Below are 25,340 nucleotides of genomic sequence, written 5' to 3'. Positions count from 1 at the left end.
GGAGAGACTTTAATAAATCATATTAAAGCTCAAACTTGTGGCTATCTTTTCAAAGTGTAGGAAAATTTGTAATTACAAAAATTTAATCTTTTGTACAGAAACATTCTGTCCCTTGACCCCTGATGAATGAAACAGCCAGTGCCTGCCTCCCTCAGCTTTTGTTGCTGAAGAGGGAGTTAGATAACTAGTTAAAATTTTAAATTCAGTTGTCTTAGCAACTCCCTCAGTGCCTTGCAGCTTGCAGTGTGACCCAAACCAGCTGAAGATTCAGGGATTTGGGATCCCAACCATCTTTCCATCTCATATAGCTAACAGTCTCACTTGGAATGATAAGGCAGTTCCAGCTGTCTGTCTATTCTGATATTTTCCCCCATGAGAAGAAGTTGTGTTTCTGGAGAGAGAGCAGGTCAGGGAAGCTAACCTCTACTTTGAACGGAAGGAGACTGGGTCTCTTGTATCTTGATTGCCCTTGGTCAGATCAAAATTCCCCATTGGCACATTTTCTCTGGCATCACTTAGCTGGTTTGCTGATTTCTTAATTCAGAGTCCTGAAATCAGATTTTGATTGGCACTTTGTTCCCATGAAGAAATAAGGTTTCAAAATATGTTTCTCAGAACCTTCCCACATGCAGAAGAAATCAAGGACTCTGAGTCAGGACATTTCTTCTAGTGAAGTGAAGCAACCGGGCATACACATTAAGACTTAAACAGCTTTATCTCTTGCTCAGTTACAAACCCACCAGTGGAATATCCTGAAAATAGATAAATAACATTCTTAGAGCCAAAGAGCTACATGAGTGAGTGAATTGCTCAGTGGTTGGAGCCTTGTCCCACATACCAAAAGGTGGTGGGTTTGATTCCCAGTTAGGGCACATACCTAGGTTGTAGGTTTTATCCCTAGTGACTAGTAGAGAAGCATTTGGATCCCAGAGCTACCATAGACAGCTGTGGGACTTTGGACTTGTTACTTTTCTAAGCCTCCATTTCTACATCTCTAAAATGCAGATGGTAATACCTACCCACCACATAAGATGGTTGTGAGCAATACATTTTGAATCTCAAGAGCCTTAAAAAACAAAAGTGGCACAGCCTCTTTCAACTTCTTACAGGCCCTAGTGTTAGCCCAAGTGAATGGACTAATAAAGAAGCAATTAAAATGACAGTTACAGCAAAACAATACAGGAAAAGTAACTTCAGGGAGCTTAATTACATGGTGAAAGCTCCACTGTTCAAGTAGCTGTGTGTTTTGGGGGATATTACTTCCCTGTATCATGGTTTCTGTAGCCATAAAATAAGGATAATAACAACCTAGCCCTTGGCCGATGTGGCTCAGTTGGTTAGAGTGTCATCCTGTAGCTCAAAGTTTGTGAGTTCAATTCCTGGTCAGGGCACATACCTAGGTTGTGGGTTCTATCCCTGGTTTGGGTGCATGTGATCCCTGGTCCAGGTGCATACATGTAGGAGGCATCCAACTGATATTTCTCACATCAGTGTTTGTCTCCATTTCTCCTAAAAGCAATGGAAAAGAATGTCCTTGGGTAAGGATTAAAAAAAAAGACAACTATGGGGCTACTCTGAAATATCTTGCTTACAGCAAGTGTGCTGTTAATACCTCATCATCACTGTCATCAGCATACCATATTCTCAAGAAAGGAAACTTACTAATCAAGAATGAAATGCCTTTTATTTTTTGTGTTGAGAGATGCCATCAGTTATCCAGCTGGCATAAAGAGGCTACCCCTCGGTTTATCCAGTGCTTCTGGGGCCTGTCTGTGGGAAGTTCAATGGACAGGACGTAGTTGGTAGAGTGGCCTGTGGTAGAGAGGATGCCTCTCCGGGCACTTGTTTTATAGACTGGACACACATAAATGTTCTGATGGAGAAACATTGCACTTTTCCCCGGTTTCAGCCAAATGATGGGCAACGGGTCATAGAGGATTTTAGGGAGAGATTCCTCAATCTGCATCCATTTCCTGTCCCAACGAGCTCCTTCTAAGAAGAGTCCTTTTATGTAGGCCCCATCTTCTGGTTTACTCTCCATGATGGCTTCTTGGGTGGTTACCTGAAAGAGGAAGCTGTGAGTTTTGTAATCTGCCATTTTCTGCCTTTTACGAGTCTGGAAAAGTGCAGACTGGCTGCAATGTCTGCCTTCGTAGGATACACCTCCCAAGACACTAATATGTCATAGGGGCTTCTATGGTAATATTCCTGCCTACCATACATGGGCCAGGTGAAATTTCTAGGTGGCATCTCTATATGGCAGGCAGAGAATGCACTGAACTAGAAGTCAGAAGGCCACATTAACTCATAGCAACTAGCTCAGTGACCTTGCACAATCCTTCCCATCTCTGAACCTTGATCTATACAGTGAGGAGTTAGATTCATATGCGTACTAGTAAAACAGTTATCTGGAGGCAGAAATAAATCCTTTTTTATAGTTTTTGTCAATTTCTGTAGTGTGCAGACTCCTACCATAATCAATTTCAGGCTATCAGCTGTTTAACAATTAGCTCCAGCTGGCTCTGGTGAGTTGGTAGGATCCAGGTCCAAGACCCCATAATTTAGATTCAGAGTTAGTAAAAATCTCAAATTTCTTCAGGTAAGTGCAGAAAATGATGTAGGTTTACAGGAATAGGGATCGGTGGGGATTATGGTGAACCAGAGCGCATAAGCTCCATTTTAAAATTATTCAAATTTTCTAATCTTTTTTATGAATGGAATGTTTTTCCCATTTCTAAGTACTTATTGCTATAACAGGAAAAGGTTATTGATTTTTGTAAATTTAACCAGTTACCTTACAAATTATTCTAGAATTTCTGAGTATATAATCATTTCAACAACCAAAAATATATGATTTTATGTTTTTTCCAATGTTTACCCCAGTTATACTTTTTACTGCATTAATTTTGGCTTAACTTTGTCTTCAAAGGTCCATCAAGTTAAGTTTATTCATAAACGAAATTGAGACCTAGGGCAACCACTTTGTAACCTCTGGTCTAGATCACAAAAGACCTTTCCACAGAATTTTAATTTTTACAGTGCTCTATTACAGTTCATCTTGCTCTGTTCACTCTATGTAGTATGTGCAGAGTGATACTTGACAATTGTCTGTTCCTTTAACTTTACTCCAAGCAAAGGACCACCAAACACCATTAACATAATTTCAAATGGAGAGTCCACCATGTTAAATAGCATGGAAGAATGCTTACATTTTTCTTGGTATCATGGTGGCTGATTTTTCTTCTGGAAAGAATCTTTTTATATACAGAGACAAAACCTTGGGAATCCTCTGTCAGGAATAACTTTTGGAACTAACTTAAGTGATGCTAAACATTTCAGTTGTGCCATCTCAAAAGTATTTGTGCCTTAACACATCCAAATGCTTAGACTAATAAGGAAATGGGCAACATTGGCTTTTCTGCTTGATCCCTTGGGCTGACCTTATCCAAAGCACACCTACCTCAAACTCAAATCCAATGTCATCGATGGGGATGGTGTATTTCCGGGCATAATTCTGAGAGACACCCGTTAAAAAAGACTGTGTGAAGTAGAATCCAGAGATCCAAAAGACCACGGGGGGTCCATTGTCAATCCAGTTCTGGAGGGCCACAGAAATAATTCACAATTAATTTAAAAAATCAAAGATGGTTCAAAGGCAGGTAATGTAAATAAGTCCCAGTAAGCAATGTGTTTTTCTCTTTTTTCTTGAAACAGAGCCTCTCAGTTTAGCCTCTGTTTCCCACTTTTGAAATGAAGGTACAAAGAATTATGTTTCTACTTGAAGAAAAACTCTGGGCAAGCTGGTGTCCAGGATTGAGTAACAACTACTCCCACAGCAACAGTAATAGAAGAATACAGTAATGTTTCAAATTTTTTTTTTGCAGGGCAAGCATCTTGATATTTATGTAATAATCCAATGTTTACATGTTAGCTCAAAAATTTTAAATTACCAGGCAGCCAAACTCGGCTCATGGTTAGCCAACTCTGGGAAGACTTTTCCAGTAGGAACTCAATCCAGAATGCTGCATGGCTGCCTCATCTATTTCCTCTGCCTCTAGTCTGTCATTTCAGAATGACCTCTCCACCTGAATGAGCATGCCAAGTACCCAATTAATTATGATTCCCATGTACCTGGAAGAAGGCCAGGCGGGCCAGCATGTCAGCCACATAGCCCCCCAGGGCCTTCAGTGATGGGTAGGACTTGACCATCCACATGGATGGCACTTTACCCACAAGCATGCTATTGAAGACATCCTCTAGCTCTGAGGACATCAGGACCTGCCCTTTGATGGCTCGGCCAAGATTGATGAGACTTCTACGAACCACTTTGGTCAACCTGTAAGAAAAAAGAAGCCACTCAGCCCACCTCTCCAGTGAGCTCATTCTACCTGAGGATACTGATTCTTAGTCTCCTTTTACTTTTCCCTCCTTCAGCAGGTCAGACAATTAATGTACATTCAAGTAGAAAATTTATAGAGCTGAAGAAAAATTAAATCACCCATTATCCCAGTACCTAAAGATAACTTTGATGTACATACATCTTTCCAGATTTTTCTGCATGGAAACAAATTATTTTTAATGGGATCATACGGTGTTACTTTTTTTGTAATCTGTTTTTCTCTCTTAGCATATAAGGATCTTCTCCCCACTTTAATAGATTTAAATTACACTTTTTATTAAGTGCAAGGTATTCAGTTTTATTTAACTATTACCCTATTGCTGAAACATTATTTCTAGATTGTTGTCACTATAAACAACATTGCTAGGAATATCCATATCAGCCTTTGTGTAAATGTGTAATGATTTTTCTGCTAAAAGTGGAAATTTTAGGTTAAAGGATAATGCAGTTTTCAGGGTTTTGATCCAAATTGCCATTTTCATCCAACTTGTTCATTTTAATAGGCTGACTATGAGGTACATACCCAAGAAAAGGCAGCTGAAGGGCCACCTGGGCAATGCCAAGCTCACTAGTCTCTCTCTGGCCTCTCTAAAAGGCTTGGCCCAGCCCAGCAGGAGCACACCTGAGAGTGCCAAAGAGTCTGCTGCACAGAGAGTTTGTCATCTCTAAGGATTTATGAAATCCCAGCCAATGGACATGAAAATGGTCAAATGCAAAACAGAAATTGTGGATGTGCAACCACTAAACATTCATATTATGAAGACTTTAAGGTTCAAGCATTTGGTGCATGTGCTTAGCTGAGGAGCCATGGACATCTCACCACAAGCCTCTAAAACTAAAACCTAAAGACCTACTTGTTAAAGTGTTTTTTCTATTCTTGCAAGTAGGAACTCTGATAGTTTCAAGGAAGATAATAATGGTATAATGGTCCCTCTAAATTGGAAACTGAACTATCACCTACTCATATGGGGCTTCTTATACCACTGGGTGAACAGGCCAAAAAGGTAGTGGAAAGGAATGTTAAGAGTATTGCCCAATGTGATTAATCCTGACCATCACTGAAAAATAAGATTGCAGTTACCCTCTTTGCTTATATTACAATGGCCACTGGGCAAGGCTAGTGAAAGTCCCTGCAACCAGCAAGGATGAGCTCCAGTGACCTCAGCAGGGACTGGAAAACCATTAGGCCTGATGTCTAGATGTATGTGCCAAATTCTCTGACTCACCACAGTGGTCCACCATTCTAGGCTTACGCTCTGTACTTTGCTTGGTCCTCCATACAGCCAACTACCTACTGAATCTAGAGAGGAACCCTAAGACTTGGAAAGCCAAGAAATTCTTAGATGACATTCTTCTAGTTTCCTAATCCTTCACAGGCAGAGTTGTCCTTAAAGCTGAGCAATGACTAATGAGGCAAATGGAGAAAGCAACACATGGAAAGTTTGGAGCAGTAAGGACCTTGGAGGTAGAAGTGATGAGTTTCTTGATCTGGCCTAGATGGTCTTGGGGCCCTTTCAGTTTTGACTAAGTAAATCAAAACAATCCCACAGACATCACCAAGATATTTCTACTACATTGACAAATTGGCTACATTCTCCCCTCAGTCTGCACCCTAGAACTAAACTGGACTAAACTGGTTTTTAATTTTATGTCACTGATAACTCAGGGTAATCTGAGTTGCTGCTTAAAGTGTCATTCTTAACTTGTTAGGTGGCTTATCAGTCATCCACTTGCTGTGGTGACTCAAAAATACTTTTCACTTGGTAAATAAAATGTGGATATTTTTATTTTATTGACCCAAAAGAAAAAGATAATCCCACAAAGCTCAATGCTATATATACAGTACCTGGAGAAGTGAGGAGGGAGCCCCATGGCCAGCCCATAATACCTCTTCTCTACCTCTATGAAATAGGCAGTGGGATGAACTTCTCCCCTCCTCTTGCTCCATATACTCTGATTTCACATATTGGCTAAGTGCATGGGCTCTGGGGTCAGACAGCCTGGGTTCAAATTCAGTTTTTCTACTGAATGACTTTATGGCCTTGCGGTAGTTGATCTTTCTGCATCTTAATTTTCTCATCTGTAAAATGGTGGTAGCAGAATTGCTAACTGCATGTTTCTAAAGACTGCTTGGTGGCTGGATGCAAACATCTGCAAGGGCTCAATGAAAGTGGCTGCAATGATTCCTTTTATTTGTGCTTGATATTAGTTTTAACCTGACTTTATAGATATCGCATGAATAAATGAGTGGGAGAGAATGAATAGATGGAATGATTTATCCTGGCTAATACCTGTTGGTATGGTCCTATTTATAGCCCTTTCTGTGGGTAGGGCAAACCACTTCTTCCACATAGCAACCCCTTATCCAGTGTTTATCTAGGTTACTGCTAATTAGATCCCACCCCTCGCACTCCAAGTAAGCCCATCTGGCCCACCTGTTGAATCTGATGAGCTCCTGCCTCAGGACGGTGTTCATGGATTCCTCATAAACCACAGGGTACAATTTCATGACCACATCCAAGTCAAAGTCTTTGGGAAGTTTGGAGAGTATATCCTGGGTCAGCTCCTCAATCACTTCCTTAAAGTGCAGAGAAGTCAATAACAAACAAGTCTGTGGTCTGTGACTTTGGGTAAACTTGAAGCAGTCTGCATTTGTCATTATAAACATAGTCTGTTGGACCTTCCCAGGAATATTCCTACAGAAACCAATTCTGCTGGTGAAGAGCATGGGGAGAAGTCTTGGACAACCACCTCACCCCAGCTTTGGGGGAAGATATCACCTTTTGGTCCAGAAAGTAAATGGAGCAAGAGCCTGAGGGCCAGGCCAGGAATAGCTGCTTGGCCTCAGTTAGGTTGCCTCAGGGCAGCCCAGAACACTGCAGAACTGCTGCTTCTAAGTCATCCCTAGGAATCTCCCACAGCTCTCACAGCTGGTCTCTGAGGACTAACTCCTAATACAGATGGGGGACTCTTGCTCAGTGACAGTTTTAAACAAGTACACCTGGGAAGGTAGTAGGCCATTCCTCAGCATTGAACAAGAACAGCTCAGAGCAGTGGCTTTGCCAACTATGGACCTGGGTGTGGGCTCTGCAAGGCTGGAATGTACACTCCTTTCCAGCTTCCCACTGTGAAGGGAATTTCCACCCCTAAATTGAGACACCCCAACCAAGCTAGTTTTCCTTCAGAGCTATTCCTACTTCTAGCACTATGAACCAATCAAGAAACCAAATACACAAAATCCACAGCTGAAGAGTCAACATGGCAGAGCTTAGAAGTTGGAGAAGAGAAGGTGAGGGTGGGAGAGAGGAAGGTGCAGTGGAGTCACCAGCTGGTGGTTCTGTGTCTGGCTCTGCTTTTGAGTCTACAGATGCCTTGAAACAAGTCACATCCTCTCACATGGTTTGTTTTACCCTCATTCGTAGACTACAGATGGCGAACTGACCATGAGATGCCCCAAAAGTGATTCCAGGTGCTTCCAGGATATAAAGCAAATCATATTGAATCACATGGTGTGAAGGTCACCTTCTTTCCAGTTTTGGCCACCTTTCTCTTTTCATTCCCCTTGAGAAAGTCTCAAGCCAGTGCTAGCTAAACACCCTGTAACACTTGCTGTTTCTCCCCTTTCACAAGAGGCCAACAAGGCCTCAGCAGTAGCATCTGGAAAGTGCCTGGTAAGTGTTTTAACTTTTTTTCTTTGTGACTGTCATGACTTTATGGAAATGGGACTGGGTTTCCATTAATGGTACTGATGTGTAATTTTAAAATAAATGATTTTAAGCCAAGGAGAGTTGTTTTTAAAATATGTAAAGGGAGTTTAGCTAATACATGGGTGAAGCAACAAATCGTAAGTTATGCCAGAATGGCTCACATTCTGGAAATATTTGTGCTTTTTCTGCTCTCTGTGGACCCTCAGCAGTAAGACCAGCAAGCACATCTGTGCCCTCCCTCTAAAGACTGCCAAGCCTCCACTTTTCTGCCTTCTTGCTCATCATCCACAATCTTGTGCCTCATCCCCCCATGAAAACTGCCTGGGAAATTGAACTCAAACCAGGTTACCTGAGAGGACTTGCCACTCCCTCCTGTCTGTCTGGGGAGAGTCAGCAGCACCCCCTGGAACAGCTGATTGGTCTCCTGGTTGTCCTTGGTGATGTCAGCATTCTCGTGGAGGCCAAACACTTCTGGGGGTGCTGTGATGGGGAGGCTCCTGAGATATTCAATATAGGACTGGAAGGAATATGTTCAGTTGACATAAACATACGTACTCCGTGGTCCCACAGATCATTTAGGTCTTGCTCAGATCCAGCCCAGGACGGAATTCACTCCAGAGTGGGAACATGGGACACATGCACATGCAAGGTGAACACAACCTAAGCTCTTCCTCATTTGAGGGATTTGGAGTCAGACAGAACTGGATCCAGCCCCAACACAAACTGTGACATTGAGCTAGTCATCTGAAACACAAGTTTCCTTATCTGTCAATGGGAAGACAACTAAGTTCATAAAGGAATGGGGCCTTTAAAAAAAGGAATAAGGCCTTGATGTGTAACAGGGGCTTAATAAAAGAAGCTCCTTTTAGTCCTTTCTTTCAGATTTCTTGTTTTCTTTCCTTTCTAATTCTCCCATCCAATTTTTTGGTCCCTACCGTTTGGCCACCTTCTGAATCTTTTTTTTTTTCCAATTAGCAATTTCCAGCCTCTTCACTTCTGAGGCTTCATCTTAATTCCCTTCTTACCCCCGAGAAAAAAACCTGTTTTGAAAGACTTTGTCTACCAAATACCCAGCACTCATTATACGGTGATAATGTTTCTTTCATAGGCTTTTTTTGAATATTGGAAATAACTATGGAATTAAATCAGGAAGCTCAAGGCTCTCCCTGGACCCTGATTGGCGGCACCTCATCCCCTAGCCACATGGAGACTGCTGAGCTCCCCTGGGACACAGAGTGACCTCTCCCTCCACTGTTCCTCACCTGGTAGGAGCCATGGGGAGGAATGTAGTAAGTGTCTCCAGGAGCGACACAGTAATGGTCCTGCTCAATATCCTTACAGCAGAAAGTGGACAGAAGGGACAGCAGGAGACGCCTGTCTTTATCATCAGTCACTCTGCCTCCATAATTACACTCTCCTGGAGACAATCAGCAGAGGAAGAAGTTGAGTCCAGTGAAGGTCATAGTGAACTAGGCCATTAACCTAAGATAGAGGATTCTTTGAGGCAAGGAGTTCTACTGAGATCCAGGGTTGCTGAAACCATGCTCAGCCTGTAATGAGAACAGGCCTATTTTGTATTATGGTTGTTACAAAAATAATCCATGCCCAACATTAGAAATTAGAAAACAGATAATCCAAAAGAAAAGCAATACAATCACCAATAATTCTACCAAAGGTAACTATTAACATATAGGAATCTTCCAGATGTGTGTGTGTGCATGCATTTACATGTGTGTACATGTACATGAAAGACATTACAGAAATATGATTGAAGTCAGGAATTTTGGCATAAGACATTCCTGGGTTCCAGCTCTGCCACTTCTAGGTAATTTCTGTGTTCTAGCCTCTGCAGTTTCTCATCTGTCAAAAAGTAGAGATAACTACAGTGCCCATCTTACAAGGCTGTGGTTGATAGACCTATGAAACATTTAGCACAAATTTCATCACACAGAAAACGTTCAATTAATTATAGCTGTTATAAACACATACAAGTATTTCTAGAAAGGTGAGATTATTTCTGGAGATCTATTTATACTGCTTTGGGATATGATTTCGTCATTCCACCTCCAACATTAACATCATTCCCTGAGACTCAGGTTTCTATACTCATATTTCAACAAGAAGAGTTAGGTAATTCTTTGAAGGGGATGTCAAATGCACCTTGCCAACCCTGTAACATTTTCTAGCTGGTCCAGATTCCACAGTATGTGGTATCACCTGGTATTTGGTAGTTGTAGATAACACACTACCAAGGAGGAGACAGAAGTGTGTGTGTGTGTGTGTGTGTGTGTGCGCGCGCGCACAGGGGCTCTCCTGAAGGGTGGGCTCATTTCCAGTTCCAACAATTCTAGGAAGAGGCAGGTCTACAGACAAACAGGTAGTATAACCCAAGTTGGGAACAAGATGCCTCAGCTTTTCTTGGTCCTGAGTTGGAGGGGTCTAAAAGTCTAGAAGGAGGATCCCAGTGGCTTGTCAAAGGAGAAATAAGGAACTAAGGGAAAGCTCATATGTTTGAGTAATTTGAGCCCTGCAGAAGCTGTTTCACATTAAGCCCGACCATCTAGATGTTTGAAGCTCCCTCTGTTGACTTCTCAGACCTTTAGCACAGTTTAGTTTGAACATCCCAGCCATAAAGAGCTTTATTACAGCACTAGAACTACAATATTAAAAGGAGAGTGGTTTGTACTCTGAAGTCAGTGTGATAGTGCTACCAGGCACCCAGGAGCAACACAAGAGAACATAAACCTCAAGAACAGAGTTTTGGTGGAAGGTATGGTGACCTTCAGCAAGTTTTCCTTCAGGGAATACTCCTGCAGATTCCAAGTTTTGTGTTTATGAAGAGAGTAGCACTCCTTTATAGCAACTTCTATGTTTACTCTCTGAAGAAAGAGCACAATTCCTACAGAGGCCAGGATGTGCCTTATATCTCTTAAATTCTCACTGTTCCTGCTGCAGGACTGGGGGTGGGGTACAAATTAAGAATATATTGACTTCAGCCCATATAATTTGATAATCACTTTCCAAAGGAGACCTGCCCCTTTGGTGTGTGTCAGTACAGAACTCCAATGACCATCTCTAACAGTTCTCTTCAGGCACATAGGAAGTTTACACTTCCCCGTGCTCTTTGCAGTAGGGTGGGGGCCAGGTGATAAGTCCTAGTGCATTTAATTCCTTGTGTGAGTCCTTCAGTGCTCTCTCTGTGGCAGTGACCACACAAGTATATATTGAGATGGTGGCATCAAAAGTTTGTGAAGCCTTTGCCAACAATTCTATTGACATAATCAAATGCTAATTCTTGTTGACCATGTTGGTTGGAAACAAAGTAGACATTTGATGTCTCACACCCTTGAGATTGGGTATTGTTTGTTACCTCAACCTAACTAGTCTATGCCTACTATACAGTTGTAAAGTCACTATTCCTCAAGCCAGCTGGCATATTTGGGGCAGGTTGGTTTCTGAGCTGCAAGCAGTTCAGTACCAAGACCATATGCCAGGGCAATCATGCATTCATTCTTAAGTCTGCAAAGGACCCCTGTGGTACTTCTGGAGATCTTCAACGAACTAATATCCATGGGACTTATGCTGTGTGTGTCACTTTGTAACAGTGGGAGATTGTAGCCTAAGTTTTACACCATTCTTTTGACACTTTTTCTGTAAGTGCTGACTCTGATGAATACATAGCTTGTAGATAAACAGCACATATGTATAACTAGGAACTAACTCCAAAAGATACAAAGTCCAACTTTCAGTCATCCCAGCTCTGGGAGATTTTCTGACTTTCAGCTGTAAAACCAGGATGATAAAGACCTCAGGGTGATGCATACCTGATTACTACTTGACCAGTTTCAGGGTCCTTATGGGAATAGATTGTGCTCATCTGCACATAGAGAACTTTTCTCTTTGTTGTTGTTTAAAATGAACTATTTTATTTATTTATTTATTTTTAGAGGGGAGGGAGAAAAACATCAGTGTATGGTTGACTTTTGTGCATCCCCTACTGGGAGTTGGCCTACAGGGAACTGGCCTGCAACCCAGGCATGTGCCCTGACTGGGAATTGAACCGCGAACTTCTGGTTCACAGGCCTGTGCTCAATCCACTGAGCTACACCAGCCAGGGCCATAGAGAACTTTTCAACTGCCTCCCTTGATTTCTTTGTTCTGCTTTTCCTCTCCCTTCTTATAAATACCTCTGCCTGTACTGAGATGTTAAGATGAAAAAAAAAAAACAAGATGGGTTTTGGAACAAGAGTCCTCCATCTTCTCAGATTGCTGATATCTGAATAAACCACTCTCCTTGCCCTGGCTGGGTGGCTCAGTTGTTTGGAGTATCATCCTGTGCACCAAAAGGTTGCAGGTTCAATTCCTGGTCAGGACACATGCTTGGATTGGAAGTTTGATCCCCAGCTGGGGTGCATATGGGAGGTGGCTGATTGAGTCATTGATTTTTTTTCCCTTTCTCTCTCAAATATTGCTAGACACATCTTCAGATGAGGATTAAAGGAAAAAGTAAAACAAAAACCAAACAAAACCAAAACCTCACTCTCCTTTGTATCAGCACCTGTTTCATGATTTTGGCTTTCATTACCACAGGCAGCAAATCTGTGTTTGGTTACATCTTGGGGTTTTGTGTCATAGGACACTGTAAAGGTCTGACTTTCTGCACATGAACTTAATCACTTGAAAGCAGGACTTCTCAGCCTTAGCACATGTGGAACTGAAGAGTTCTGTGATGTGGGGTTGTCCTGTGCATTGTAGGATGTCTAGCAGCAACCCAGGCATCTGCCCCGTAGCACTTCCATTTAGTTGTGACAACCCAAAAATGTCTCCAGACATTGCCAAATGTCCCCTGGGGTGAAAAATCGCCCACAGTAGAGAACCACTGCTTTTCAGCCTCAGTCTCATCAGTTGTAAAATGAGTTAACATGGAGCTCATAGATTGCTGTGAGACCTAAATGTGCTCATCTGCTGTGGAGAGAAAGGGTTCCTTCTACAGGATGTAACCTCACAGATGATCTGATAATAAATTCCAAACTGGGCGGGCCATGGCTTGTAGTCATACCACAGGCATGTAACTTCTTTAATAAAAGTTGTATCTTTGCTCTAAACAACTCTTGTCCATTGTTTCTATGCATCTAGATTAGCACGTGTTGAAATGCTTCTTTTCAGACCCCTCAAGGGAAACCACCCTCAAGACAGCACATAATCTTAAGTATTTTGTAATCTGATTCTCACCTTGCTTCTCCTACCTCCATGTAATCTTCCTCTCATTCCCTTCTTAATATCAAATGCATAAAAGATGCTGCAAAGTGTCATTCTGGAAAGCATTTTCCTCAGTCTGTTGAGATCTTGCTTCCAGGCATTCTATTTGGCTCAAATAAATGCTTATAAAAGAATCTACAGGCCTGTACAGGTTTGTACATTTCTTACGTCAACAGTGTGTATAAAGTGCCTGCCATATCACTGGGGAAAGAATTCAAACTGTTTAACATAGGGAGCTGAGGAAGAAATTTATCTGTGGTCTTAAAGATGTAGACTTTTCCCATTGAGCTACATTTGAACTTTGGCCATGGCATTCCATTCATTTAGCACATCACTATTTTATTCTTGAAGATAAAACCAACTTTTATATATCTACATCCTTCCATATTATATACTAGGTGACTAATAAAAGGTTGCTGATTGGATTGTGTTGATTGCATTTTTTTAAACACAAAACAGCAAGTTTTTATCTCAGGGACCCGCTGGGGATACTCTTTCCTCATCCCACTGACTATATATGCCTTTCTTCTTTCACTCATAAAATTCCTACTCATCCCTGAGAAATCTATCTTTATGCCTTTAGGAGGTTTTCTGTGATCATCTCCTGCCCCATAAATGAGACTTAATCACTGGGTGGCCTTTCTCCTTTATAAGTGTTTCTCTTGTTGAACTTATCACTGTCTTTTCATTTAAAAACATATTTTTCTCTCTGTGAACCATTTGAGAGTAGAAATTATATCTTAATTTTTTTATTTAAGATTATATTTATTTTTTTAGAGGGAGGAGAAGGGAAGGAGAAAGAGAGGGAGAGAAACATTGATGTGAAAGAGAAATTGATTGGTTGCTTCTAGTACATGCCCTGACAGAGGATGAAACGCGCAGTCCAGGCACATGCCCTGACCTGGAATTGAACTGGTGATCTTTCACTTTGCAAGGCGATGCTCAACCAACTGAGCCACACTGGTTAGTGCTTTTTTCTTTTCTTTCTTTTTTAAAAATAGTATGTAGCATGTTAACAGCTTTAGTAAGAGCTCAGTGTATGCTGAAAGAATGCATGAGTGAATCAATGAATGGAGATGAGAGCAAAGGAACAGGAAGGTGGATAGGGGAGGTGCATAGCTGTGAAGGCTCCTCCCATAAATACCTGTCAGGTAGGTCAGAGCATCAAATGGCACCTCCTTGTAGTCATTCAGAAACATTTGGATCTGCCTCATACTAATCCTCAGGTCAGATTCGTTGAATTCATAAGGAATATTCCAACCTGCATGAGCCAGAGAAGAAGAAGAGGCTTCAGGGCTGAGGCTCTTAATTTCCACTCAGACATGAGCTGGTGGAGTTAGACATCAAAATGAGTCAAGAGCCTCTTTCAGCCACACATATATAATTACTGCCAACGTGTGAACCATCTGGCTTGAGAAAAGATCCATTCTAGAATCAATTTCCTTATGGATCTCTCCATTTGTTAAGGGATATGTTAGCACCCTGGGATTTGTGAAATGAGAATTATTCATCCAGGCTAAAATACTGTGGTAATGCAGAGGTCCAAAAATAACACAAAGGCATAGTTACAGAACAGCATCTATGACTGGGCTGCCAAACTAAATTAGCTTTGAGACTCCCCTCCTGGTGCCCATGAGAGGACTGCATGGCCAGCCTTGACAAAACTACCACTTATATTTCCAAGGGTATAATGACAAATGCTCAAGGGGTTGGACAGTAAGATAAGTGTGTGAACTGGGCCTGACAATAGGTAAGCAGGGTTTGATAGGATCTGTGCTCAACAGAGACCTTTCATGTCCTCCTAAACATTCACATCCAAATTAAAAATAATAAAACAATAAAGTAGTAAAATTTGTGTTCTGTCAAACAAAACACAACTGGGCAGTTGGTTGCAAGCCCAGCTGTTTTATGGATGTCTGGAGATCTGGCACGGTGTGGGATAGTGGTTGTGAGAGGACCTGGAAGTGAAAGGCAGATACAGCAGAAGCATCCTCCTTGGCTGTCTTGGTTTGGGCAGCTAACTGGGCTAGGGTGTGTAGGTAGAAGTAAAGGAAGAGGATGCTCAGAGAGAATCACCAAGAGGCAATTTGCCTCCTTATCTGAAAAGAACAGTTGAAAATACTGTGTAGTGGGTCATTTCAAGGCTGTTGAACAGAATCAAAGACAACCATGGCTGAGAAATTCAACCTTAATTCACAGTGTCATAGGATTTGTTTTTAGCAGTTTGTTGATCTGGTGCAACCCAAATATTAGGTTAGTATTTAGTTAAGTTAGGCTGTGGACTGGTAAGATAAAAAAATTTTTTTCTTTTCAGAAAGAAGTACAGACAAATGTGTCCCAGCTATATTTCTTTCACTGTTATGTAGATATAAAGAGAGCTACCTAAAATATTGTAAATTACCTGATGACAACTCCATGGAGAATGGCCATTGTGCCTAAGATAGCAAATACATGCCAAAGGGAAGGGTTTACAATTTTTCATTCTCACATTACTTCAATAATTAGGGGCCCTCTGATTGAGAAGCAACATCTCTTTTCTTGAGAGTGACACTAACCTGGTTATAGGTTGCCAGATTTATTAAATTAAAACATGTGTACCTGTCTGTGACCTTCCCCAGGCAACTCAGGTGTGCTGTCATCTCTTACCCAGTGGTCCAAAATTTCTCCTCTCTTGAACAATAGCATGGAAGAAACAAAGGCCAAACAACAGCTTTTGCCACATCACTGCCTTTGTGCAGCTTTGGAAGAACACAGGGTCCGAGATGGGGTCATTGAGGTAGGAGCGCAAAAGGTTGGCCCGGAGCCCTTTAGGAGGCTCATTGGTCATTTTGATCCCATTCTGGAGGATGCTGATGGGAAACTGCTCTGATGGATAGCTGGTTAGCCAGAGTCTGGAAGAACAACAGACCCAACTACTTAGAGTAATGCAATAACTCGAATTGAAAAAACAATAACAAAAAATAACAGCTACCATTTATTAAGCACTGCTAGATGCCAAACCCCATGCTAAGAATTTAATATGCCCCTTTATTTCCTTTTGTCCTTATAGATACTCTCTGTAAAGAGGTTTGCTACCCCCATTTATCATTGAGGAAATGGAGCTTGGAGATGTCAAGTAGGTTTTTCAAGTACATACCAATAGAAACAGCTGAACTGATAATGTGAACTCAGTGCCCTCAGACTTTAAAGCTGCTGTTAATCCCCACACCCATTCTCCCCTGCTGGACTGGTCAAGTACTGTACACCACACCCCAGAAAAGGCAGAAGTGATCAAATCATTGATTCCAGCTTCCTGATACTTACAGCCTTGCTGCTAGGAGAGAAAATAGGGCCAGGCAAGGGAGAAAAGATAAACAAATGGAATGTTATAGTATAGGCATTATAAAACCAAGACCATCAGGAAGAAGGGAAGTAATAGGCTATTGGGATTCATGGGAAGAGGAGATTTTGATTGGGAAGAGAATTTTGCAAACTATGGCCAGGGAGTTGAATCCAGGGCCTGTTTTTATTTATAAAAGCTAGGGCCTGTTTTTGTAAATAAAGTTTTATGGGAACTTTTCTATACCCCTTCATTTACATATTATTTAAGGCTGCTTTGATGCAGAGTTGACTATTTGCAACAGAGATGATATGGCTCACAAAGTCTAAAATATTTACTATCTAATTCTTTACAGAAAAAGTTTGCTGACCTCTAGTCATAGAGGAAATGGCATTTGAAAGGGGCCTTGAAAATATGGAAGATTTCTTCCTTTAAAATATAAAAGCTCATCTATGCCCACAAAAATGGGAACATATGCGGGGGGACCTCCAAAAAAAGAAATTAATTTTTAAAAATCATGTATTTATTCTTACATGTTTAAACTTCAGTCACATTCAAAGTACTCTCCATTTGATGCAGTACACCTATGGAAACATTTTTACCACTGCTCAAAATAGTTTTTGAACTCATTGATTTTGATGTCTTTTAGTGCTTCTGTAGTTTTTTTGTTTCACCTCTTCCACAATGGCAAAAACGTTTCCTCTGGGGGACTTTTTTCACTTGGGGAAACAAAAAATGGTTGCTTGGGGCATGATTGGGTGAATATGGAGAGTAGGGATTAGGTTTTCATGCCATTTTTTGGTCAAAAACTGCTGAACATTCAGTGTGGTGTGGGCAGGTGCACCCTTAAATCATCAATCATGAATTGGACAAATGCATCAAAAGAGTCTTCAAAAAAAATTGGTGAAGCTGAGTACAGCCTCTCACAGCAATGCCAGCCAATACACTGATACAGATGGGTTTCTAAAACACTTACCTAGCAGGGGAAGACTGCAGGGGGCCTGCCTTCCAGAAGATAATTCCATTTGGGGGGGGGTCCCCCTCATATGTAAAACTATGTAGAAGAAAAAACTATAATTTTAGAGGTAACATTTTGGCATATTTTCTTCCAGGTTTTTATTCATTTGTGTTTCCTACCCAAGCTCAAGGTACATGCACACCATGGAATCCTGATTTCTTTCATTTTTGCAGGTTTTTGTTTGCAGGTGTGTTTTGCTGGACATCAGAGAGGTTTCCAACAGGTGGATTTGGGGATGGACGGTCATTAAAAACACAGGATACAGGCTGAGCAACCACAGGGAAGAGAGAGGGGCAGGATGTGGGAAGGCTTTGTGGACCATCTGTTATGGTCCAGTCACAGGACTCAGAGGGGAAAGAAGAGGCCATAAACTGGTAATGTTTAGCTCACACCATGAAAATCAACACAAGACTGTAACATATTTTTGAAGTAGTTGCCAACTTTTAAAACTCTAGGACTTTCTTTGAAAATTCTAGATTTCTTTCTCTCTTTAAGATAATCAGAAAGGCTGATCACCAGAGGCCTGCATCTGTGCATGGCACAGTAGCTGGTATTAAGCAGTGACTGCTTTCCTCCACACAGCATGTGCCTCTAGTTCACTGAAGTCCCCACCCCCACTCCCTACTGTATCCACCTCTGAGGCTGACTGCCCAAGATGGTTCTATTGTGCTGTGAAAAGTAGAGTATTTCTTGTGTCTAGTCCTCCTTACTCATTTATGTTATATACTGGCTACTGAAAGCATTTAAGTTTATGACTTTTGGGTTAGGACCATATTATAGAAGACCTTAAAGGTCAGCATGAGTAATTTTTCCTTTATTGTGTGTGTCATTGATGGTCAGTGGGTCAACTCACCATCCCAAATTAAACAGAATTCTTGAAACTAGGGGATCCCCCAAACTCTCACATGAATCTTACCTGAGTCTTGCATTCATAGAACCAACTGTAGCCTAATCTGGCTTTGTAAATATTCAACAAACACTATCCTATTTTCAGGCAGACATAACTAAAATGGAAAATCCCACCAAGCTTTGTTGGCTTGAGCAAGAGTTGACAAACTTTTCCTATAAAGGATCAAATGGTAAATGTGTAAAAGCCTTTGCAGGCCATGTGGTTTCTGTCACAATTACCTGTAGCATGAAAGCAGTCAGAGATAATATATGTGAGCATGGCTGTATTTCAATAAAACTTTATTTATGGACAATGAAATTTCAATTACATATACTTTTCATGTGTCACAAAATATTCTTCTTTTGATTTTATTCAAAATGTGAAAATTATTCTTACCTTACAAGCTATGAAAAAACAAGCAGTAGACTAGATTTGACCCACCGGCCATTGTTGGCTGATCCCTGCCTGGAATAAGAGAATCACTGAACATTTACGTTAAAAGGGGCTTTGAAGTCTGTCTAGTTCATCTCATCAATCTGCAAATACAAAACCCAAGTCCCAGTTACTAGGCTTTAAAGCTCACACACACAAAAACCCCAAACAAACAGCTGTTTTCAATGTTGATTAAAATTGCATGGAGCCACAGAAATATAGGCTAGAGAAAGGACAAAGGTGCCTAGACTACAGGTGAGATACTTTTGAAGAGAAATTGTTACTTATTTATTTGAAATATTTTATTGTTTTTCAAGTACAGTTGTCTGTACTTACCCCTGACCACTTCCTCCCCACCTCAGCCATTGCCACCTTCTTCCCCTGATTCCACACCCTCTTGGTTTTGTCCATGTATAGTTGTTCCTGAAAACCCTTCCCCTCTTTCCCCCTATTAGCCCCTCCCACCTCCCCTCTGTTACTGTCAGATTGTTCTTAATTTCAATGTCTCTGGTTATATTTTGCTTGCTTGTTTGTTTTGTTGATTAGATTCCACTCAAAGGTGAGATCATATGGTATTTGTCATATGATACGACACCAGCTACACCAGCCAGGGCTAAATGTCCCAAAGTTTTTTGATCAAAACATTTAGTGGTGGGCACTTAGGTTGCTTCCAGCACTTGGCTATTATAAATTGTGCTGTTGTGAATATTGGGGTGATAGGTTCTAATAGATTGGTGTTTCAGGTTTCTTAGAAGATAATATCAGCAGTGGAACTGCCAGGTCAAAAGGAAGTTCCATTTTTTGTTTTCTGAGGAAATTCCATACTGTTTTCCACAGTGACTGCACCAGTCTGCATTCCCACCAACAGTGCACTAGAGTTCCCTTTTCTCTACAACCTCTCCAACACTTGTTTGTTGATATGTTTATTATGGCCATTCTGACATATGTGAAGTGGCTTGTCACTGTGGTTTTAATTTACATCTCTCTGATGGCTAGTGATACTGAATATCTTTTCATATGTCTCTGGGACATCTATATGTCCTCCATGGAGAAGTGTCTGTTCAGGTCTTTTGCCCATTTTTTAATTGGGTTGTCTTCCTGGAGTGGAGTCCTGTGAGTTCTGTACATATTTTGGAGATCAAACCCTGGTCCAAGGTATCATTGGCAAATATGTTTTCCCATACAGTTCGTTCTCTTTTCATTTTAATGCTGTCTTTTTTATCCATGCAGATTTTTATTTTGATGCGATTCCATTTATTCTTTCCTTTATGATCCTTGCTCTAGGGGACATATCAGTGAAAATATTGCTCCATAGAATATCTGAGATTTTCCTGCCTATGTTTTCCTCTAGGAATTTTGTGGTAAAATGGTTTATATTTAAGTCTTTTATCCACTTTGAATTTATTTTTGTTTATGATGCAAGTTGGTGATTGAGGTTCATTGTTTTGCATGTAGCTGTCCAGCTCCCCCAACACCATTTGTTGAAGAGGCTATTTTTACTCCATTTTCTGCTGCTGCCTCATTTGTCAAATATTAATTGGTCATAGAGACTAGGGTTTATTTCTGGGCTCTCTGTTCTATTCCATTGATTGATGTGTCTGTTATTAGGCCAGTACCAGGCTTTTTTTTTTTTTTATTACAGTGGCCTTGTAATACAGTTTGGTATCAGGTATTGCGATCCCTCCTACCTTGTTTTTCTTTCACAACATTGCTGCAGCTATTCAGGGTCATTTATGGTTGCATATAAATTTTTTAAGTCTTTGTTCTATGTCTGTGAAATATGGCATTGGTACTTTAATAGAAATTGTGTTGAAACTATAAATTGCTTTGGGTAGTATGGACATTTTGATGATGTTAATTCTTCCAATCTATGAAGATGGTACATGGTTTCATGTGTTTGTGTCTTCCTTAATTTCTTTCTTCAGTATTGTGTACTTTTCTGAGCACAGGTCTTTTACCTCCTTGGTTAGGTTTACTCCTAGGTACTTTATTCTTCTTGTTGCTATAGCAAATGGGATTTTTCCCCCTGATGTTTGTTTCTGATATTTCATTGCTGGTGTACAAAAATGCCTTTGATTACTGAGTATTGACTTGTGATTTGCTCTTTTGCCAAATTCACTTATTAGGTCAAATAGCTTTTTGGTGGAGTCTACAGGAATTTCTATGTACACTATGATGTCATCTGCAAACAATGAGAGTTTTGCTATGTCCTTTCCAATTTGGGTTCTCTCTCTCTCTCTCTCTCTCTCTGCCTCTCCCTTTCTTTCATCTGATTGCTGTGGCTAGGACTTCCAATACTATGTTGAATAGGAGTGGTGAAAGCGGACATCCTTGTCTGCTCTGTTACTGATCTTAGTTTTTAAACTAAGCTTTTAGTTTTGGTAAGCACTTAGTTTTTGCCCACTGAGCATGATGTTGGCTGTAGGTTTCTTGTATATGGCCTTTATTATGTTGAGGAATGTTCCCTGTATTCCCACTTTGCTGAGTGCTTTTGTCATAAATGGGTGCTGTAACTTATAAAATGCTTTTTCCACATCTATTGATACGATCATGTGACTTTTGTCTTTACTTTTGTTTATGTGATTTATTCTATTTATAGATTTGCCAATATTGTACCATACTTGCATCCCTGGGATGAATTCCACTTGATCATGGTGTATGATCTTTTTAACGTATTGCTGGATGTGGTTTGTCAACATTTTGTTGAGAATTTTAACATCTATGTTCATCAGTGATATTTGCCTGTAGTTTTCTTTCTTTGTTATGTCTTTATCTGGTTTTGGGATTAGGATGATGCAGGCTTCATAAAAAGAGTTTGGGCATCTTCCATCTTCTTGGATTTTTTGGAATAATCCGTGAAGGATAGGGGTTAGGTCTTCCTTAAATGCTTTGTAAAATTCTCCTGTGAAACCATCTAGCCCAGGGCTTTTGTGTGTTGTGAATTATTTTTATTACTGCATCAATTTCACCAGCTGTTATTGGTCTGTTCAGGCTTTGTACTTCTTCACTGAGTTTTAGTAAATTATATTTTTCTAGAAATTTGTCCATTTCACCTAGGTTTTCAAATTTCTTGGCATGTAGTCCCTTATAGTAATTTCTTACAGTTCTTTATACTTCTGTGGTTTCTATTGTGATCTCTCCTCTTGCATTTCTTTTTTTTCCTGTTATAATTTTTATTTGGGTTCTCTCCCTTTTTTTCTTGATGAGTCTGCTTGAAGGCTTGTTGATTTTATTTATCTTTTAAAAAAACCAGTTCCTAGATTTATTGACCCTTGGGATTTTAGTTTCTGTTTCATGTAATTCTGCTCTTATCTTGGTATTTCCTTCTCTCTACTTGCTGTGGGCTGTCTTTGTTATTGTTTCTCCAGTTCTTTTAGGTGTAGGGTAGTTTATTTATTTGAAATCTTTCATTTTTTATTTTTTAACATTTTAAACTGTTGTTCAAGCAGTTTTCTGCCTTTTCCTCCCACACCTCCCCACCACCCTAGCCCTCCCCCACTCTTTCCCCTGTTTCCTCCCCTTGTTGTTATAATCATTCCCGTAAACTCTTCCCTGTATCACTGTGAACTTCCCTCTCACGACTGTCTTCAGTGTCCCATAAGTTTTGGATTGTTGTGAGTTCATTTTCATTTTTTTCCAGAAATTTTTGACTTCTTCCTTGATCTCATTCTTGACCAATTCATTGTTTAATAGCATACAATTCAATCTCCATGAGTTTGAATGTTTTTGAATTTTTTTCTTGAGATTGGTTTCTAGCTTCAGTCCCTTGTGGTTGGAGACAATGCTTGATATGATTTCAATTTTCTTGAATTTGTTGAGGCTTTTGTTGTGTCCTATCATGTGGTCTATCTTTCGAACTGTTTCATGTGCATTTGAAAAGAATGTGTATTTTGCTTCTTTGGAGTGAAAGGTTCTAGATATACCAGTTAAATACACTTGATCTAGGTCATTGTTCAATGCCTCAATATCTTTGTTGATATTTTGTTTGGAAGATATATCTATTTTTGACAGTGGGGAGTTAAATGTCCCTACTCTAATTGTGTTGCTGTCAACATCTTTCCTGAAGTCCTCCAAGATTTTCCTTATATATTGCAGTGCTCTTATGTTGCGTGCATATATATTAACAGTGTCTATGTCATCTTGATGGATTCTTCCCTTGAGTATTATGAAGTGACCTTCTGGGTCTCTTTTTATGGCCCTTTTTAAAAAGTCTATTTTGTCTGATATGAGTATTGCTATCCCAGCTTATTTTTTTCCCTATTTACTTGTAATATTTCTTTCTAGCCCTTCACTTTCAGCCTGTGTTGGTCTTTTCTTCTGAGGTGGGTCTCTTGTAGGCAGCATATGTATGGGTCACGTTTTCTTATCTATTCAGCTCTTCCATGTCTTTTGATTGGAACATTTAATCCATTTATGTTTATTATTCATAGGTACTTATTCATTGCCATTTTACTTCTTTTGTACCTGCATTCCTCTCTCTTTCTCACTCTTCATTCCCTTTTCTTTCCTTTGCAGTCTGGCATTCAATTCACTGAGCCACACTAGCCAGGGCTTCTCTCCCCCCCGCCCCACCCCGCCTTTTCTTAAAGCAGACCCTTTAGAATATTTTGCAGAGCTGGTTTGGAAGATGTGTATTCTTTGAGGCATCCTTTGTCTGGGAAGCTCCTTATTTGGCCTTCCATTTTAATTGAGAGCCTTGCTGGATAGAGTAACCTTGGATGCTGGCCTTTACTTTTCATTGGAATATTTCTTGTCAATCCCTTTTGGACTGGAGCATTTCCATTGAGAAGTCAGCTGCTAGTCTTTTGGGGGCTCCCTGATATGTTACTTCCTGTTTCTCCTTTGCTGCTTTTAAGATCCTCTCTTTGTCTTGGAATTTTGTTATTTTAATTATGATGTGTCTTGAAGTGGGCCTCATTGGGTTCCTTTTGACTGGGACTCCTTGTGTTTCCTGGATTTGTATGACTTTTTTCTGTCATTAAGAATTTTTCCATCATTAATTTTTCAAATAGGTTTTCTATCCCTTGCTCTTCTTCTTCACCTTCTGATATCCCTATTATATGGATATTATTACATTCCATGTTGTCCTTTAGTTCCCTTAACTCATTGTTTTTTCTGAGTCTTTTTTCCTTTTCTTGCTCTATCTGGGTGTTTCTTTCTTCCTTGTCCTCCAGCTCACTAATCCCCTGGTTCATCTAGCCTGCTTTTGATTCCTTCTACTGTGTTCTTCAATTCAGAAATTGTATTCTTCATTTCCTCTTGGCCCTTGTTGATAGATTTTATTTCATTTTTCATGTTGATATAGTTTTCAGTGAGTTCATCATAGTTTCCCTGCAGTTTTTGGTAATTCTCAGTGAGTTCATTGAGCTTCCTTACAATTGCTTTGAACTCAGTGTCTGATAGTTGACTTGCTGTTTTGACTCCCTGGGTTTGTGGTGTGAACTTCTATGCTAGGAGACCTGTAAGAGTCAGTGGTGCATTCTCCTTGATCTCATGAGCTTGTTGGTCTTGGGCTGTCGTTTATGTTAGCTCTATGTATATATTTGGGTTTTGATTGTTGTTGGGTCTTCCTTTGGTGGGTCCTTCCCTCCAGTTGGTTAACTGAGGGTCGCTTCACCCATCACATCTTGTATGCTGCTGCTCAGGTGCGAACAGCTTGTGTCAAAGGTGGTTCTTGTGTCTGTCCAAGGTTTTGAGCCCTCTCTCTCACTATTGTTCAGTTGTCTGTTCTAAGTAATTTCTCCATTATTTAGTTGTAATTCCAGATTGGTCCTGGGTGGAGGTTAGTGTGGCTTCCACTCACTCCTTTACCATCTTTCTTTATTATCTATTCATTGTTCCTTTGTTGATGGGTTCTACCTTCCAGCACGTATATTGATGATCACAACTCCCACCTACTCTTTTATGTGATCAGTTGGAGAGGGAAGGCAAAATGGATTAAGATAGCAGGAGTGTATTCTAAGGGATTTAAAGTACCAACCCAAAGAGAAGAGATAGGAGATCCTTTGGATAAGTATAGTGTTAAGTGTGATATTTCACCCAACCATCCACTTTTTAGAAAGGGTGGAAAAAAAATAAGACTCTTGTTAGAGGGGGGAAAGATTGTGAGTTGAATCTAGGAAACAGAGAGTTTGTGGGAGGTCAGATTATGAGATATAGTGAGAATAAATGATAGAAAATAGGTGTACTATGGGAGAGACTAGAGTTAACCACAATAGTAATAAAGTTCCTGGAAGACAGTGAAATGTGGTAAGATCCTGGAGGGATGCTGTGTAATATTAACAGTTGTATGAAACAGCAATTATTTACAATAGTAA

At 40.4% G+C, this 25,340-nt stretch overlaps 1 protein-coding gene across 1 annotated transcript in view; it reads right to left on the bottom strand.

Moving 5' to 3' along the window:
* Nucleotides 1-1,527: 1,527 nt before the first annotated feature.
* The window catches only part of LOC118994267 (dynein heavy chain 3, axonemal-like), a 66,430-nt gene continuing 42,617 nt past the window's right edge, over nt 1,528-25,340 (bottom strand). Inside the window, exons 15-22 of the mRNA XM_037056893.1 lie at nt 16,012-16,256; nt 14,510-14,626; nt 9,369-9,523; nt 8,456-8,623; nt 6,835-6,977; nt 4,132-4,336; nt 3,461-3,598; nt 1,528-2,062 (exon numbers count right to left, since the gene is read on the bottom strand). Coding sequence (XP_036912788.1) covers nt 1,709-2,062; nt 3,461-3,598; nt 4,132-4,336; nt 6,835-6,977; nt 8,456-8,623; nt 9,369-9,523; nt 14,510-14,626; nt 16,012-16,256 — 1,525 coding nt within the window. The 3' untranslated portion in view covers nt 1,528-1,708. The remainder of the gene's footprint in view (nt 2,063-3,460; nt 3,599-4,131; nt 4,337-6,834; nt 6,978-8,455; nt 8,624-9,368; nt 9,524-14,509; nt 14,627-16,011; nt 16,257-25,340) is intronic.

Source organism: Sturnira hondurensis, unplaced genomic scaffold (genome assembly GCF_014824575.4).
Source record: "Sturnira hondurensis isolate 20B ecotype Veracruz unplaced genomic scaffold, ASM1482457v3 Scaffold0009223, whole genome shotgun sequence".
Lineage (NCBI taxonomy): Eukaryota > Metazoa > Chordata > Mammalia > Chiroptera > Phyllostomidae > Sturnira > Sturnira hondurensis.
Note: the sequence above shows the minus strand (reverse complement) of the source record. Positions and strands in the feature narration are given on the sequence as shown.